We start from the raw sequence: 16531 nt of genomic DNA, 5'->3' as shown, positions 1-16531 counted from the left end.
GACAGCTGCCAAACATAAACCCCTGATATGAATCTGGTATCGCTGTAATTACACCGACCCAAAGAATAAAGTTGTCTAATCACTTATACCGCACGAGGAATGGCGTGAAAAAAAATAAACTCTGGGGTTGGTAGTCGTGCAGGGGTCGGGATTATTTCAAAAGTAAAGAAAAAAAAAAATGATGACTTATGTAGCGTCGGCGTCCCTGCCCTCTGCTAGGCAGGGACGCTGTTCCCCCTCACCTCTCCGCTCCGAGCCCGGCGTCCTCCTCCCGCTCTGCTGGCAGCGCGCGCTCCTTCCCTTCCACGGTGCTTAGGGCGCGCGCGCGCTCCCCCCCTCTTAAAGGGGCCGCGCGCTCCCCCCCTCTTAAAGGGGCCGCGCGCTCCCCCCCTCTTAAAGGGGCCGCGCGCTCCCCCCCTCTTAAAGGGGCCGCGCGCTCCCCCCCTCTTAAAGGGGCCGCGCGCTCCCCCCCTCTTAAAGGGGCCGCGCGCTCCCCCCCTCTTAAAGGGGCCGCGCGCTCCCCCCCTCTTAAAGGGGCCGCGCACGTCGTCCTAAGGAGTCCTCGGCCAATGGCCGGAGGACTTCACCATATATAGGCACCTCCTCCAAAATGGAGGTGCCCGAGCAATGTTGTTGCACTGTTCACTACTCTGCTTCAGCCCTCAGGTCCAGTTTCCTGCCAGTTTCCTGCCAGTTTCCTGCCAGTTTCCTGCCAGCTAGCCTGAGGTCTGACGGTCTGCCTTCCGACACCTGTCAGTCTGTCTATGGACCAGCTTGCCCGCTCACCTGGGAGCGCCCACCTGCTAGCCTACCTGGAGGTTCCGCCGTCACGTGCTGTGACCACCTGCCAGTCCAGAGACTCTTGCCCGCTCACCTGGGAGCACACATCTGCCATCTGCCTGCTAGCCTACCTGGAGGCTCAGCCGTCACTTGCCGTGACCACCTGCTTATCCAGAGACTCTCGCCTGCTCACCTGGGAGCACACATCTGCCATCTGCCTGCTAGCCTACCTGGAGGCTCAGCCGTCACTTGCCGTGACCTCCTGCCCGTTCACCCAGAGACTGTCCCGGTCACTTGCCGTGACCTCCTGCCCGTTCACCCAGAGACTGCCCCGGTCACTTGCCGTGACCTCCTGCCCGTTTACCCAGAGACTGTCCCGGTCACCTGCTGTGACTACCTGCCTGTCTTCCCTGGTCGCCACCCGCTTCCTTACAAGGACCGCCCCCTTGTATAAGTTGCTCAGAGGTTCCGCCTCCCAGACCCGTTACAGTTTGCTCGGGCCATGGAACCCGGTGGCACCCAAGCTCCCTCGCTCTCGGACCTTTGTCATGAACTGTCCCGTCAGAGGTCCCAACAGGAGTCCATCCTGAGTCACCTGCGGAATGTCAATTCTCGCCTGGACGCTCTGACTGCTCCACCAGCAACCACCGCTAGTGTCTTGACTCGCAACCCGGCAGCTCCGCTGCCCACCAATACCATGGTATCCTGCTCCGGACCCCGGCTTTCTGCACCTCCTCGCTTCGGAGGCGACTCCGCTCTGGCTCGGGGCTTCATAAACCAGTGCACCCTGCACTTTGAACTCCTGTCCCACCAGTTTAACTCCGACCGGGCCAAAGTAGCCTTCATCATGTCCCATCTCACGGGGGAGGCACTGGCTTGGCTAAATCCTCTATGGGAGAGAGGAGACCCCCTGGTGTCCGACTTGCCTGCCTTTCTCACGGCTTTCCGGAAAGTCTTCGACGAACCCGGACGGAAGACCTCATCCGCATCGTCTCTGCTACGCCTCCGTCAGGGAAGTCTCACCGTGGGCCAATATGCCATACGGTTCCGTACCCTTGCCTCGGAGCTGGCCTGGGATAACGACGCTCTGGTGTCTGTCTTCTGGGAGGGTCTGTCCGGCCGTATTAAAGATGAACTCGCCGGTCGGGACATTCCTACCACTCTCGATGACTTAATAACTCTTGCCACCCGGATTGACCTACGGTTCCAGGAGCGTGCCAAAGAGGTCACCCGTGAGAGGAGGTTTCCACGTCTAGCTCCTACCTTCCAGAAACCCGTCACTCCCTCCGTTTCTCCCCAGGTACACTCTCCTGAGCCTATGCAGGTCGACCAGACCAAGATGGTCAAAACCCGTCAGGACTTACGCCGTGCCGAGGGGAGCTGCTTCTACTGTGGCAGCAAGGAGCACCGGATCCGTACCTGCCCGGAGAGGTCGGGAAACGCCTGTGTCTAGGTTCGCTCAGAGAGGTCGACCTAGACAAGAATAAATCCTCTCCATCTCTGCTGCTGTCAGTCTCCATTATCTGCGGGGAGAACCGTTTATTCGAACTAGCCCGACTTGACTCTGGAGCAGCCGGGAATCTTATTTCACAGTCCCTGGTAGAAAAACACCGCATTCCCACCAAACCTCTGGCTGTACCCTTATCTGTCGCTGCCGTGGATGGGGGCCTCTTACCACGTCCCATCCAACTCATCACCGAATCCATTACTCTGCAGGTCGGAATGCTGCATTCTGAGAGCATCTCTTTTCATGTTCTGCCTGGACTCTCTCACGCCCTCTTACTAGGCCTACCTTGGCTCCAGTGACATGCACCCGTGCTTGACTGGAAGACCGGAGAAGTCCTTCGTTGGGGACAGGACTGCAATAAGACTTGTTTGGTTCCCGTTCATCCCGTCCGTCCTTCTCCTACCCCAACTAATCTACCTGGACTTCCGATTCCTTATTGGTCATTTGCTGATGTCTTTAATAAAAAGGAGGCAGAGACATTACCCCCTCATAGACCATACGACTGTCCTATCGACCTGTTACCCGGTACTACGCCTCCCCGTGGGCGTATTTACCCATTGTCCGCTGCTGAGACCCGGTCAATGTCCGAATATATTGAGGAGAATCTGGCCCGGGGATTCATCCGGAAATCTACCTCCCCGGCGGGAGCAGGCTTCTTTTTCGTTAAAAAGGACGGCTCTCTCCGTCCCTGTATAGACTATAGAGGCCTTAACCAGATCACAGTGAAGAATAAGTACCCCCTTCCGCTCATTCCGGAGTTATTTGATCGTCTGAGGGGGGCTAGAATCTTCACCAAACTGGACCTCCGTGGGGCGTACAACCTGGTCCGTATCAGTCAGGGGGATGAATGGAAGACTGCATTCAACACCCGGGACGGCCACTATGAATATCTGGTAATGCCCTTCGGTCTCTGTAATGCTCCTGCCGTCTTTCAAGAGTTGGTCAATGACATCTTCCGGGACCTTCTCTACTCCTGCGTAGTGGTGTACCTGGACGACATCTTGGTCTTCTCTCCGGATCTCCAGACTCACCGGAGGGATGTTCGTCAGGTCCTGCTCAGGCAGAATCACCTCTTCGCTAAATATGAGAAGTGCCTCTTTGAGCAGACCTCTTCCGTTTTTGGGCTACATTATTTCTCAGACCGGCCTTGTTTTTTGCTCGCTTTGATTTTGTTCTTCATTTTCGCCCGGCTGACCAAATCAAAGCAGACGCCTTGTCCCGATCCTTTCTGGTGTCCGATCTCGAGGAAGAACCCAAACATATCATCGATCCCGCCAGAGTAATGCAAGTGGCTCCCGTGAGTCTAAATAGTCTCCCTCCCGGTAAGACGTTCATTTCAGTACCTGATCGGGAGAAGATCCTACACTGGGGCCATTCGTCTAAACTAGCTGGCCACGCCGGTCAGAAAAAGACCCTCCAGCTTATTACCCGGCACTACTGGTGGCCTACCCTGCACAAGGACGTAATAGACTTTGTTTCTGCCTGTGTGTCCTGCGCCCGCAACAAAGTCCCGAGACACCTGCCAGCCGGTCGCCTCCTTCCGCTTCCTGTGCCTGCTGCCCCCTGGCAGCATATTGCTATGGACTTCATAACTGATCTCCCCGTCTCTGCTGGTTGTACGGTCATTTGGGTGGTCGCTGACCGCTTTTCCAAGATGGCTCACTTTATTCCCCTGCCAGGCCTCCCGTCTGCACCCGAGCTGGCTAAAGACTTTATCCGCCACATCTTCCGTCTTCATGGCCTGCCCCTCCACATCGTGTCGGATCGTGGGGTACAGTTCACCTCACGTTTCTGGAGAGCCACTTGTAAATTGCTAGACGTCACCCTGGACTTCTCCTCCGCTTACCACCCACAGTCTAATGGTCAAGTGGAGCGGATCAATCAGATCCTGACCAGTTACCTCCGGCACTTCGTTAATGCCCACCATTCTGACTGGGTGGATCTCCTGCCATGGGCCGAATTCTCTTACAACAATCACGAGAGCGAATCTTCCTCCAAATCCCCGTTTTTTTGTAGTCTTCGGTCAGCATCCTCGGATCCCATTTCCCGTCTCCACCTCGGTGGATAATCCGGCTGCGGAATCTCTTGTTAACAAATTTTCCTCCTTGTGGTTGAGTACCCGGTCCGCACTCCCTCAGTCGTCCGAGCGTATGAAAAGACATGCTGACAAAAAACGTCTGGATTCTCCTCAATTCCGTCCAGGGGATAAGGTCTGGCTCTCGTCCAAGTATGTCCGGCTCAAGATTCCTTCCTATAAGTTAGGGCCTCGGTTCATCGGTCCTCTGGAGGTCATCAGTCAGATCAACCCGGTGGCCTATAAATTGAAACTCCCGGCCAACTTGCGGATCCCTAACTCCTTCCATGTATCTCTCCTCAAACCCGTGGTACTTAACTCTTTTTCCAAGTCTACAGGTACGCCTCCTGCTCCGGTTTCCACTGAAAATGAGTTTGAGGTAGAGAACATTCTGGCCACAAAAAGGGTAAGAGGAAAGACCTTTTTTCTAGTAGATTGGAAGGGGTTTGGTCCTGAAGAGAGAACGTGGGAGCCCCGGGAGAACATCCATGCCCCTCTCATCCTTGCTAAATTTCTGTCTGGCCTAAAAAAGGGGGGGCCTAAAGGGGGGGGTACTGTAGCGTCGGCGTCCCTGCCCTCTGCTAGGCAGGGATGCTGTTCCCCTCACCTCTCCGCTCCGAGCCCGGCGTCCTCCTCCCGCTCTGCTGGCAGCGCGCGCTCCTTCCCGGCCACGGTGCTTAGGGCGCGCGCGATCCCCCCCTCTTAAAGGGGCCGCGCGCGTCGTCCTAAGGAGTCCCCGGCCAATGGCCGGAGGACTTCACCATATATAGGCACCTCCTCCAAAATGGAGGTGCCCGAGCAATGTTGTTGCACTGTTCACTACTCTGCTTCAGCCCTCAGGTCCCGTTTCCAGTTACCTGCCAGTTACCTGCCAGTTACCTGCCAGTTACCTGCCAGTTACCTGCCAGTTACCTGCCAGTTACCTGCCAGTTACCTGCCAGTTACCTGCCAGTTACCTGCCAGTTACCTGCCAGTTACCTGCTTGCTAGCCTGAGGTCCGACGGTCTGCCTTCCGACACCTGTCAGTCTGTCTATGGACCAGCTTGCCCGCTCACCTGCGAGCGCCCACCTGCTACCCGCCTGCTAGCCTACCTGGAGGTTCCGCCGTCACGTGCTGTGACCACCTGCCAGTCCAGAGACTCTTGCCCGCTCACCGGGGAGCGCTCATCTGCTACCTGTCTGCTAGCCTACCTGGAGGCTCCGCCGTCATGTGCTGTGACCACCTGCCAGTCCAGAGACTCTTGCCCGCTCACCTGGGAGCGCTCATCTGCTACCTGTCTGCTAGCCTACTTGGAGGCTCCACCGTCACGTGCTGTGACCACCTGCCAGTCCAGAGACTCTTGCCCGCTCACCTGGGAGCGCTCATCTGCTACCTGCCTGTTAGCCTACCTGGAGGCTCCGCCGTCACATGCTGTGACCACCTGCTTATCCAGAGACTCTCGCCTGCTCACCTGGGAGCACACATCTGCCATCTGCCTGCTAGCCTACCTGGAGGCTCACCCGTCACAGGTCGTACCTACCCTTTACCCAGAGACTGTCCCGGTCACTTGCCGTGACCTCCTGCCCGTTCACCCAGAGACTGTCCCGGTCACTTGCTGTGACCTCCTGCCCGTTCACCCAGAGACTGTCCCGGTCACCTGCTGTGACTACCTGCCTGTCTTCCCTGGTCGCCACCCGCTTCCTTACCAGGACCGCCCCCTTGTATAAGTTGCTCAGAGGTTCCGCCTCCCAGACCCGTTACAACTTATATGGCGACTATTGGTTAAACTCAAGTGCTCGAGTAACATGCTCGAGGCCCCGCATATTTCGCGGCTGTTATACAGCCAAAAAAAAAACTTTCGTGTATTGCCTGCCATGCACGAGCAATCCCTGCATGTTTTTTTTTGTATCTAATAATCGTGAAACATGCGGGGTGGGGACTTGAGCAGGTCACTTGAGCAGCCGCAATACATGGTGCATACCTGAGTACCCGATGCAAACTCAAGTAGCGAGCACTTGCGCTCAAGACTAATGACAACTTATTCAATATGATGACCTAATGTTATCAAATCCTGTGTTGTACTTCTGAGTTCAAAATGTTCACTATACCCCTTGATAAAAACCTTGAGGGGTCTAGTTTTCAAAATGGGGTCACTTGTGGGGGGTTTCCACTATTTAGGCACATCAGGGGCTCTCCAAACGCGACATGGCGTCAGCTCTCAGTTCCAGCCAATTTTGCATTCAAAAAGTCACACCGTGCTCCTTCCTTTCTGAACTCTGCCGTGCGCCCAAACACTGTATTTTCCCACTTATGGGGTATCGGGGTACTCAGGAGAAATTGCACAAGTTTTTGGGGTCCATTTTCTCCTCTTCCTTTATGATTGGGTCTAAAGTAACATTTTTGTGAAAAAGCTAAATGTTCATTTTTTTTATTCTTCCATGTTCCAAAAATTCCTGTGAAGCACCTGAGGGGGTGAATAAAGTTCTTGAATGTGGTTTTGAGCACCTTGAGGGGTGCAGTTTTTATAATGGTGTCACTTTTGGGTATTTTCTGTCATAAAGGCCCCTCAAAGTCACTTCAAATGTGATAAGGTCCCTAAAAAATATGGTTTTGTAAATTTTGTTGGAAAAATTAGAAATCGCTGGTCAACTTTTAACCCTTTATAGCTCCCTAACAAAAAATATATATATGGAAAATTGCAATGATATATATATATATATATATATATATATATATATATATATATATATATATATATATATATATATATATATATGTGTATATATATGTGTATATGTATATATATGTATATGTATGTATATATATATATATATATATATTTTTTTTTTTTTTTTTTTTTCCCCCCACAAACGCAAGTGATATTGAAGAAATTTTACTACCATCATGAAGAACAATATGTCACAAAAAACCAATCTCAGAATCAGGTGGATTCGTTGAAGCGTTCCAGAGTAATTACCTCATAAAGTGACAGTGGTCAGAATTGTAAAAATGGGCCTGGTCATTAACGTGCAAACCACCTTCGGGTGTAAAGGGGTTAATATACATGCATTTTTTATGTTCTACATATTAGTAACTCCTTTTTTTGTATATTTTTGAGACTTTTCTACACTTGAAATCATTGTAGAAGTATGGCTTGCCCATTTTTTTTGTCATCTGCGTAGGTCCACTTTTAGTGTTTTTTTTTCTTGTTTGTGCGATTTATTTATTTATTTTTTGTTCAGTAAAGAATTAATAACTTGGATCCAGATTGATTACTGCAGATTTTATACTGTTTTATTTTGTAAGATTCAAAGAACTGAGTCACTGTCCATACAATTACTGCTATTATGGTTGCAATTATAACTCTCTGTATATGTCAGCAAAGTGGATATATTTTTCTGTGAATCTGAAAAGACAAGGTGACAATTGTCCTATGGCGTCGCATTTTACACTATTCGATAAAGCCGAACATGACACTACATCATTTATATAAAATGGGATCTACTTCTGAATAGTGTAACACCTTTCAGTATTGTTAGCTTTAAGTTCTAGAAACTGAGAAGGTAGTGGAAGAGCTAGTATATCTTTCAACAGAAATAAGCTTATCCGAGTCGTGAGCTGATGTACATCCAATCTTTCTTATGTTGGCATGCTCTTCAGAGGGAAAATGTGAGAAAGCAAACAGCATGCAAAACTTAAAGGGGTATTCTTATCTCCAAGATCCTATCCCAATATATAGTAGGTGTAATAACATTAGCAAATACCTCCAATTAGAAATGTAGTATAGTTTTTTTGATTTGCTAGTTCTTTCCTCATGTGCAGTCATCGCAGGACCTTGGGTATCCATGGTTACAGCCACTGATATAATGACAGTCAGCTAGTTGCTAGTGGTCGTATCCATGGATACCTGAGGCCCTGCATATAAGGAAAGAGACGTAGTGAATCAGAAAACTATACTACATTTCTAATTGGCGTTATTTGCTATTATTATTATTACACCTACTACATATTGGGATAGGATCTTGGAGATGGGAACACCCCTTTAATGACATTTTGCTGATGTTCATTTTAGTACCATTATTTTTTCAATAAAGTACATTTTTGTTGCTTCTTTAAAAGGTCAGTACTGTAAGGTGTAACAAATGTCTAACAGTCTCTAGTATCAGTGTTTTGCAGACTGAAGGTTCTCGAGGTTCTGAACCTCGTCACATGTGGACCCAACATTCGCTTCCGATCACTGATGTGCAGTGTGGCACTGGAGGGCCCCAATCCCGAGCAATTACTTCGTCTTTGGACCAGACAGTTAAGGTAATTAAACCCTGTAAATTAAGTTTAATTGTTTCTGTAGCTTGCAGTTTTCTTTGTTATATAATAACTATTAATATAGTTCTCTATGGCAACTTTGGCCCAAAATTCTACATACAGATTGAGAAGTCACTACTGTCTGTATATGGATTTTAAGACTCGTAAGGGTGCCTGTATTTACAGTTCTGTGCATAAGTTTAAGGCAGGTAGGGAAAAATTACTGCCAAGTATGGCTGTGTGCCCACTATGCGTTTTTTAGGCATTTCTGCATGGCAATTCCGCTGCTGAAACACTTGGTAGAAGGTCTGCCATGTTCCCCAATGATAATCCTCATGTGCTGTGCACATGCTGCGGAAATTTCTGCTGCGCATTCTCATTGCGGAAAAATACGCAGCACTACCAATTTTGCGTAAACGTGGTGTTTTCGCCGCCATTGACCTGCATTGGAACGCTTGGATTCCGCATCACTGCAACTACAGATAAGGATTCCATGCATTTCAATGTACAGATGGTACCCAGGTTTGGAGAAGAGGAGACTCTCCTCCGGACCCGGGTACCATAGTACCTGTAAAAAAAATAAATAAATAAAATAAAAAATATACATTATACTTAACTTCTGATGGCCCCCCAATGTCCTCGTCTCTGCTTGCCGGCAGCTCGCTGTAGACTAAAGAACCTGCCCTTATGTCATTTAGTCATGTGACGGGTCACGTGACCGCTGACGTCGGCAGGTCCTTAAATCTACCGCGAGCTGCCGGCAAGCCGAGACGAGGACATTGGGGGGCCATCAGAAGGTAAGTATAATATTTATTTTTTTAATTTTTACCATTCTTTACAGTCACACTATATAAATCCATACCGGTTGCATGGATTTATATAGTGTGACCAAGTTGTCAAGCACTTTCCAAGTGATGCTAAAATCGCTTGATAACCCGCATGCAGAAATGCATGGGAAGAACGCTTCAGTTCCGCTTGTCCCTGGCAGGAAAAACGCATGCGCAGTCCGCATGCGTTTTTTCTGACAGGCAGATGCAGAAACGCTCAGGAAAAATCCGGAGCATTTCTGCATCGTGGGCACATAGCCTAAGAATGCTTTCAAAAATAGAAATGCTAATATAGTTATTCATTTTTTTTTTTTTTTTTAAAGATCAACATTCAAAGTGAACAAATGTGAAATCTAAATTAAATCAAAATTTGGTGTGATGACCTATTGATATCAAAGCATCAATTTTTCTAAGCACACAGGTATTTGAAGGAAATCGGCACGGAGATGGTTTCGGACAGCTTGGAAAACTAACCGCAGATTGTCTGTGGCTGTAGGGTTGCACAATTCCTAAAATAATTGTTAATGAAATGGAATGTCATTATCCTGATTCAGAATAAATTTGGAGCCAATCCGACGCCTCCCTGATGGTATTACATGATGGCTAAGTATCTTCTTGTTTTTCTCAGCATTGAGAACACCATTAATCCAGACTAAGGCTATTTGCCGACGATGCAGAAATGCTCCGGATTTTTCCTGAGCGTTTCTGCATCTCCCTGGCAGAAAAAAACGCATGCGGATTGTACATGCATTTTTTCAGCCAGGGACAAGCGTTTGTCACGCGTTTTGCACATGCGATTTCGCATGCGGGCTTACAAGCGCTTTCCAAGCAATTTTAGCATCACTTGGAAAGTGCTTGACAACTTGGTCACACTATATAAATCCATGCAACCGGTATGGATTTATATAGTGTGACCCAGTAATAGTTTAAAAAAAAAGTATAAAATGGTAAAACAAAAACATTATACTCGCCTTCCGATGGCCCTCGGTCTCCTCCGATCTCCCCAGTGGCTCGCGGTGGTTTAAAAGGACCTTCCATGACGTCATTTGGCGACGTCAGCGGTCGCATGACCTGTCACATGACTAAATGACGTCATTGAAGGTCCTTTTACACCATCGCGAGCCTGGACGGCACTGTCATCAGAGGGTGAGTTTTTTTTTTTTTTATTTTAATTTTTTTTTTTTACAGGTACTATGGTACCCGGGTCTGGATGAGAGTCTCCTCTTCTCCAGACCCGGGTACCATCCACACATTTAATCGCTTAATATCCGCTTGTGCACATGTAGTCATGCGGATATTAAGTGATTCAATGCAAGTCAATGGTGGCGATTACGCTGCGTGTCCGCAAAATGAATGGACATGCTGCGTATTTTTCCGCAATGATCTGCAGCGGAATTTTCCACAGCATGTGCACAGCACATGTGGATTATCATTGGGGAACATTGCCGACCTTCTACCAAGCTGTTTCGCTGCGGAATTGCCGCTGCGGAAAAGATTAAACGCATAGTGGGCACACAACCTAAATCCTCAACTTCATTTTCTGAAATGTAGCCCCACTCTTACAAGGAACCTTCAGCATGCTTCACTGTTCCCTGCAGACTCATTATTGTACTGTACTGCCGCCCTTCGGTGAGCAAACTACTTCTGTTACTGCTAGATATTTCACATCTTGACTAGTGTTGAGCGAGTACATTCTGTTAACCCTTTCAGTGAGTATGCTCGGGCGAGCACCAAGTAGTTACAGCTGCTCGGTGTTATGTTTGAATCACTCCCGTGTGCATGATTTGCGACTGTTAGACATTCCTTACATGTACTAAAGCTGTCAATTTCATACACATTCCTCACATGTATTAAAGTTGTCAAACAGTTGCAAATCAACCACACGTGAGCGATTTAACCATATCACCGAGCAGCTGTAAATACTTGGTGCTCGCCCGATCACTAATCTTGACTAATCTGTCCAGAGCACATGTGGACGGTCTGTTTTTGGTTTTTTTTTGGCTGCAATTCTTCTAAAAAGACTGGATAGACTTCTCTGAACAGTTGATGGGTGCATCTGGGTCCCACAGCTTGTTAGTTTTAAGCTGATTACACTGCTGGATATCTTCCGATTTAGAAGAGAATTAAACTTGATATGTCTATTATCTGCTGCATTAAGTTTCCTTGGCCAACCACTGTCTAAAGTCCACAAAATTGCCCTTTTCTTTCTGTCCTCAATGCTGATCAATCATGTTACACCATCAGAAAGACATTGATATCGTTCAAATTTATTCTGCAGCAGCACAACCCTGAACATATAACCAATGCCATTAATATACAGTACAGACGAAAAGTTTGGACACACCTTCTCATTTAAAGATTTTTCTGTATTTTCATGACTATGAAAATTGTACATACACACTGAAGGCATCAAAGCTATGAATTAACACATGTGGAATTATATACTTAACAAAAAACTGTGAAACAACTGAAAATATGTCTTATATTCTAGGTTCTTCAAAGTAGCCACCTTTTGCTTTGATGACTGCTTTGCACACTCTTGGCATTCTCTTGATGAGCATCAAGAGGTAGTCACTGGAAATGGTTTTCACTTCACAGGTGTGCCCTGTCCGGTCTAATAAGTGGGATTTCTTGCCTTATAAATTGGGTTGGGACCATCAGTTGTGTTGTGCAGAAGTCTGGTGGATACACAGCTGATAGTCCTACTGAATAGACTGTTAGAATTTGTATTAATGCAAGAAAAAAGCAGCTAAGTAAAGAAAAACGAGTGCCCATCATTACTTTAAGAAATTAAGGTCAGTCAGTCTGAAAAATTGGGCAAACTTTGAAAGTGTCCCCAAGTGCAGTTGCAAAAATCATCAAGCGCTACAAAGAAACTGGCTCACATGAGGACCGCCCCAGGAAAGGAAGACCAAGAGTTACCTCTGCTTCTGAGGATAAGTTTATCCGAGTCACCAGCCTCAGAAATCGCAGGTTAACCACAGCTCAGATTAGAGACCAGGTCAATGCCACACAGAGTTCTAGCAGCAGACACATCTCTTCAACAACTGTTAAGAGGAGACTTTGTACAGCAGGCCTTCATGGTAAAATAGCTGCTAGGAAACCATTGTTAAGGACAGGCAACAAGCAGAAGAGACTTGTTTGGGCTAAAGAACACAAGGAATGGACGTTAGACCAGTGGAAATCTGTGATTTGGTCTGATGAGTCCAAATTTGTGATCTTTGGTTCCAACCACCGTGTCTTTGTGCGACGCAGAAAAGGGGAACGGATGGACTCTACATGCCTGGTTCCCACTGTGAAGCATGGAGGAGGAGGTGTGATGGTGTGGGGGTGCATTGCTGGTGACACTGTTGGGGATTTATTCAAAATTGAAGGCATACTGAACCAGCATGGCTACCACAGCATCTTGAAGCGGCATGCTATTCCATCCGGTTTGCGTTTAGTTGGACCATCATTTATTTTTCAACAGGACAATGACCCCAAACACACCTCCAGGCTGTGTAAGGGCTATTTGACCAAGAAGGAGAGTGATGGGGTGCTACACCAGATGACCTGGCCTCCACAGTCACCAGACCTGAACCCAATCGAGATGGTTTGGGGTGAGCTGGACCGCAGAGTGAAGGCAAAAGGGCCAACAAGTGCTAAGCATCTATGGGAACTCCTTCAAGATTGTTGGAAGACCATTTCCGGTGACTATCTCTTAAAGCTCATCATGAGAATGCCAAGAGTGTGCAAAGCAGTCATCAAAGCAAAAGGTGGCTACTTTGAAGAACCTAGAATATAAGACATATTTTCAGTTGTTTCACACTTTTTTGTTAAGTATATAATTTCACATGTGTTAATTCATAGTTTTGATGCCTTCAGTGTGAATGTACTATTTTCATAGTCATGAAAATACAGAAAAATCTTTAAATGAGAAGGTGTGTCCAAACTTTTGGTCTGTACTGTATATCTTATCTTTGATGAACAAGGAGTCTTGGAAGTGAGGATATGGCCACCACAGAACCCTGATCTTAATGTCCTATATTCTCTGTGGGATTATATGAAGACACAGAAGTATTTGCAGAAGCCTTCATCCATAGAAGATTTGTGGTTAATTCTCTAAGATGTTGGGCTCAATCTCCCTGCCAAGTAACTTCAAAAAACTTTACGCAAGTGTACCGAGAGGAGTTGATGCTGTTTTGAAGGCAAAGGGTGGTCACACCAAATATTGATCTAATTTAGATTTCTGTTTTTTATTAATTTTGCATCTTAACTGCTGAAAGTAAACTATTAAAACGCATTTTTCTCACAGCTGCCTAAAACGTTCACGATATTGTGTGTCTGTGTGTGTCTGTCTTCAGAGGGAGAGAAATGCATAAATTACACACATGTATTACACATAAATATTTTCTGTGTAGGTCACAGGTCGGGTATATGGAATGAGCTCAGTAGCAGGTGCTGGAAGTGTCATATATTTGTCACCTGCTTCTAACAGCAGCCACTGGAGCTAGCTCTGATCACTGCTGTTTGACCATTTAGATATTGCTTTTAATCTAATAACTGCATTGTTTAGACTTACATTGGCAGCCTGTTCCTACTGCAGGCATTTGTCCCCATCTTAGTGGGGCTGTGGCATAAGCTTCAGAGTAGCACTATCAGTATTTGGTCAGTATTTTTTCTCAGGCGTGGGAGCCAAAACCAGGTGAGGAACAATCAGAGAAAAGGTATAATAAAAGCAGAATTGGTGCACTTGTCTCTATCACCCATTCCTGGTTTTGGCTCCCACTCCTGAGAAAAAATACTGACCAAATTTTGATAGTGGGGACTTGGCCTGAGTCAGAAAAATCGAGCATATCTTGATCTACTTAAACTGCAAAACGTATTAATCCGTACCATGTACACTATATAAAGTAAAAGTAAATTAATATGAAGTGATAACTGCTGATCTGTGGGAGTGCTGGTTTTTGACCCCACTCCCCCCACTCCCACTGATCTTATACTGATGACTTAGCCGAAGTTTAGCTATTTCATGCCAAGAAAAGAAGATGCGTAACCTTAATGAAGTATTTTTGGTTATTCTTGACTGGATTGCACTTGCTCATTTTATGAGCTATGCATTTGTCCTTCACTGAATGTTCCTATGAGAATATTAGTGTAATCATATACTCACACGCGCAAGTTTTTCCACCTACAAATAATGGAAAGGTCTAATTTTTATCTTGGGTACACTTCATCTGAGAGAGACAAAATCTTTCTGGTTGGTAGGTGATCAAATACTTCATGCAATGTAATTATTTAAACAGAAAATCACATTGTATATGATTTTTTTATTTTTTGATTGTCTCTCATAGGTGAAGTGTACCTATGATAAAAATTACAGACCTCTCCATTCTTTCACTGGGAAAACCTGCAGAATAGGCAGTGTATCAAATACTTTCCCCACTGTATGCTTCTCCAATAGTTTATTTGGTAAAACTATTCATATGTTTCGTAGCAAACGTGTTTTCAGTCCTGGATAGGAACATTCATCAGCCTATAACAGATAGTAGTGGTCACCACAATTTAAAGGTGACCTGACAGCAGATACATGCTGCCCATGGTTCAAGCAGCATGTATCAGGCACTGGCTGTATGATTTCAGTCATGTATGTCTTCTTTGAACATTGCAGAGTTTCAGAGAAAAACTATTTAAAAGCCAACGGGGACCGAACTGCATGGGCAACTAGTTGAAAAAGGCTGGTCCTCAATGGCCTCTATCCTCCCACTCCCAATGACTGACAGGTCTCATCCTGTACACACACGCAGGGAGACCTCCGTCCCTTACCGAGAGGAAGCGCCTAGGACCAGCCTTTTTAACATGGTCACCCGGCCGCCCTTTAAAGTATGTTGTTTGTTTTTTTTGTTTTTTTTTTAATTTTCTTGGAATTGCTGGCTGAAATCATACAGCTAGATACATGCTGCTTGAGGTTTGGGCAGCATGTATCCACTGTCAGATTCCTTAAGGATAGGTCATCAATGTAAAAGTTGTGGCAACCCTTTCAACAATCTGGTAGTTGATTATCATTTTTTTTTTTCTCCTATAGCTTTGGGATATTGCATCTGGGGAGCTTCTTGTGTCTATCCTCTTTGATGTTCGAATCATGTCAGTAACCTTTGACCCTGCGGAATATCATTTATTCTGTGGGGGAAGTGATGGAACAATATTTCAGGTGGATCTTTGTGAATGGGTAAGATTCATTGGCTCAAAACAGGACATGTCTGCTTGTGAACTTAATGGCAATGTGTTTTTGATATGTATGTCATGGCCGAAAGTGTTCGAACCATTGAAATTGTTTCAGAAAATGATGTCTTCCAGAAAATGAGTGCAGTTACACATGTTTTGCTATACACACGTTTTACTTTGTGTGTATTGGAATAACACAAAAAAACTGAATAAAAGGCAAATTGGACATAATTTAACACACCACCCCAAAAAATGGTCTGGACAAAATTGTTGCCACCCTCAACTTATTTGGTTGCACACCCTCTAGAATAAATAACTGCAATCAATCACTTCCTGTAACCATCAACAAACTTCTTACACCTCTCAACTGTAATTTTGGACCACTCTTCTTTTGAAAACTGCTCCAGGTCTCTCAGATTTGAAGGGTACCTTCTCCCAACAGCAATTTTATGACCTCTCCACAGGTGTTCAATGGAATTTAGATCCAGACTCATTGCTGGCCACTTCAGAACTCTCTAACGCTTTGTTTCCATACATTTCTGGGTGCTTCTTGAAGTATGTTTGGGGTCCTTGTCCTTCTGAAAGAATCATGACCTAGGACACAAACCCAGCTTTCTGACACTGGGCACTACATTGCGACCCAAAATCCTTTAGCAATCTTCAAATTTCTTGACTCCTTTCGCACAGTCAAGGCAACCAGTGGCAGATGCGGCAGAACAACCCCAAAACAGCTTTGAATCTCCACCAGATTTGACTGTAGGTACTGGTTTCTTTTCTTTGTAGGCCTCATTCTGTTTTGGTAAACATTAGAATGATCTGCTTTACCAAAGGGCTCTATCTTAATCTCATCTGTCCAC

General features: G+C 46.3%; 1 protein-coding gene across 1 annotated transcript in view; it reads left to right on the top strand.

Annotated features, from left to right (window-relative positions):
- LOC141273230 (WD repeat-containing protein 18-like) overlaps positions 1-16531 on the top strand; it is a 64191-nt gene that overhangs the window by 14560 nt on the left and 33100 nt on the right. Inside the window, exons 4-5 of the mRNA XM_073684804.1 lie at positions 8508-8649; positions 15535-15678. Coding sequence (XP_073540905.1) covers positions 8508-8649; positions 15535-15678 — 286 coding nt within the window. The remainder of the gene's footprint in view (positions 1-8507; positions 8650-15534; positions 15679-16531) is intronic.

Source organism: Phyllobates terribilis, unplaced genomic scaffold, assembly GCF_046119375.1.
Source record: "Phyllobates terribilis strain yellow unplaced genomic scaffold, ASM4611937v1 Scaffold_1__5_contigs__length_1240528914, whole genome shotgun sequence".
Taxonomy (NCBI): Eukaryota; Metazoa; Chordata; class Amphibia; order Anura; family Dendrobatidae; genus Phyllobates; species Phyllobates terribilis.
This window is presented reverse-complemented; position numbering and strand designations above follow the sequence as displayed.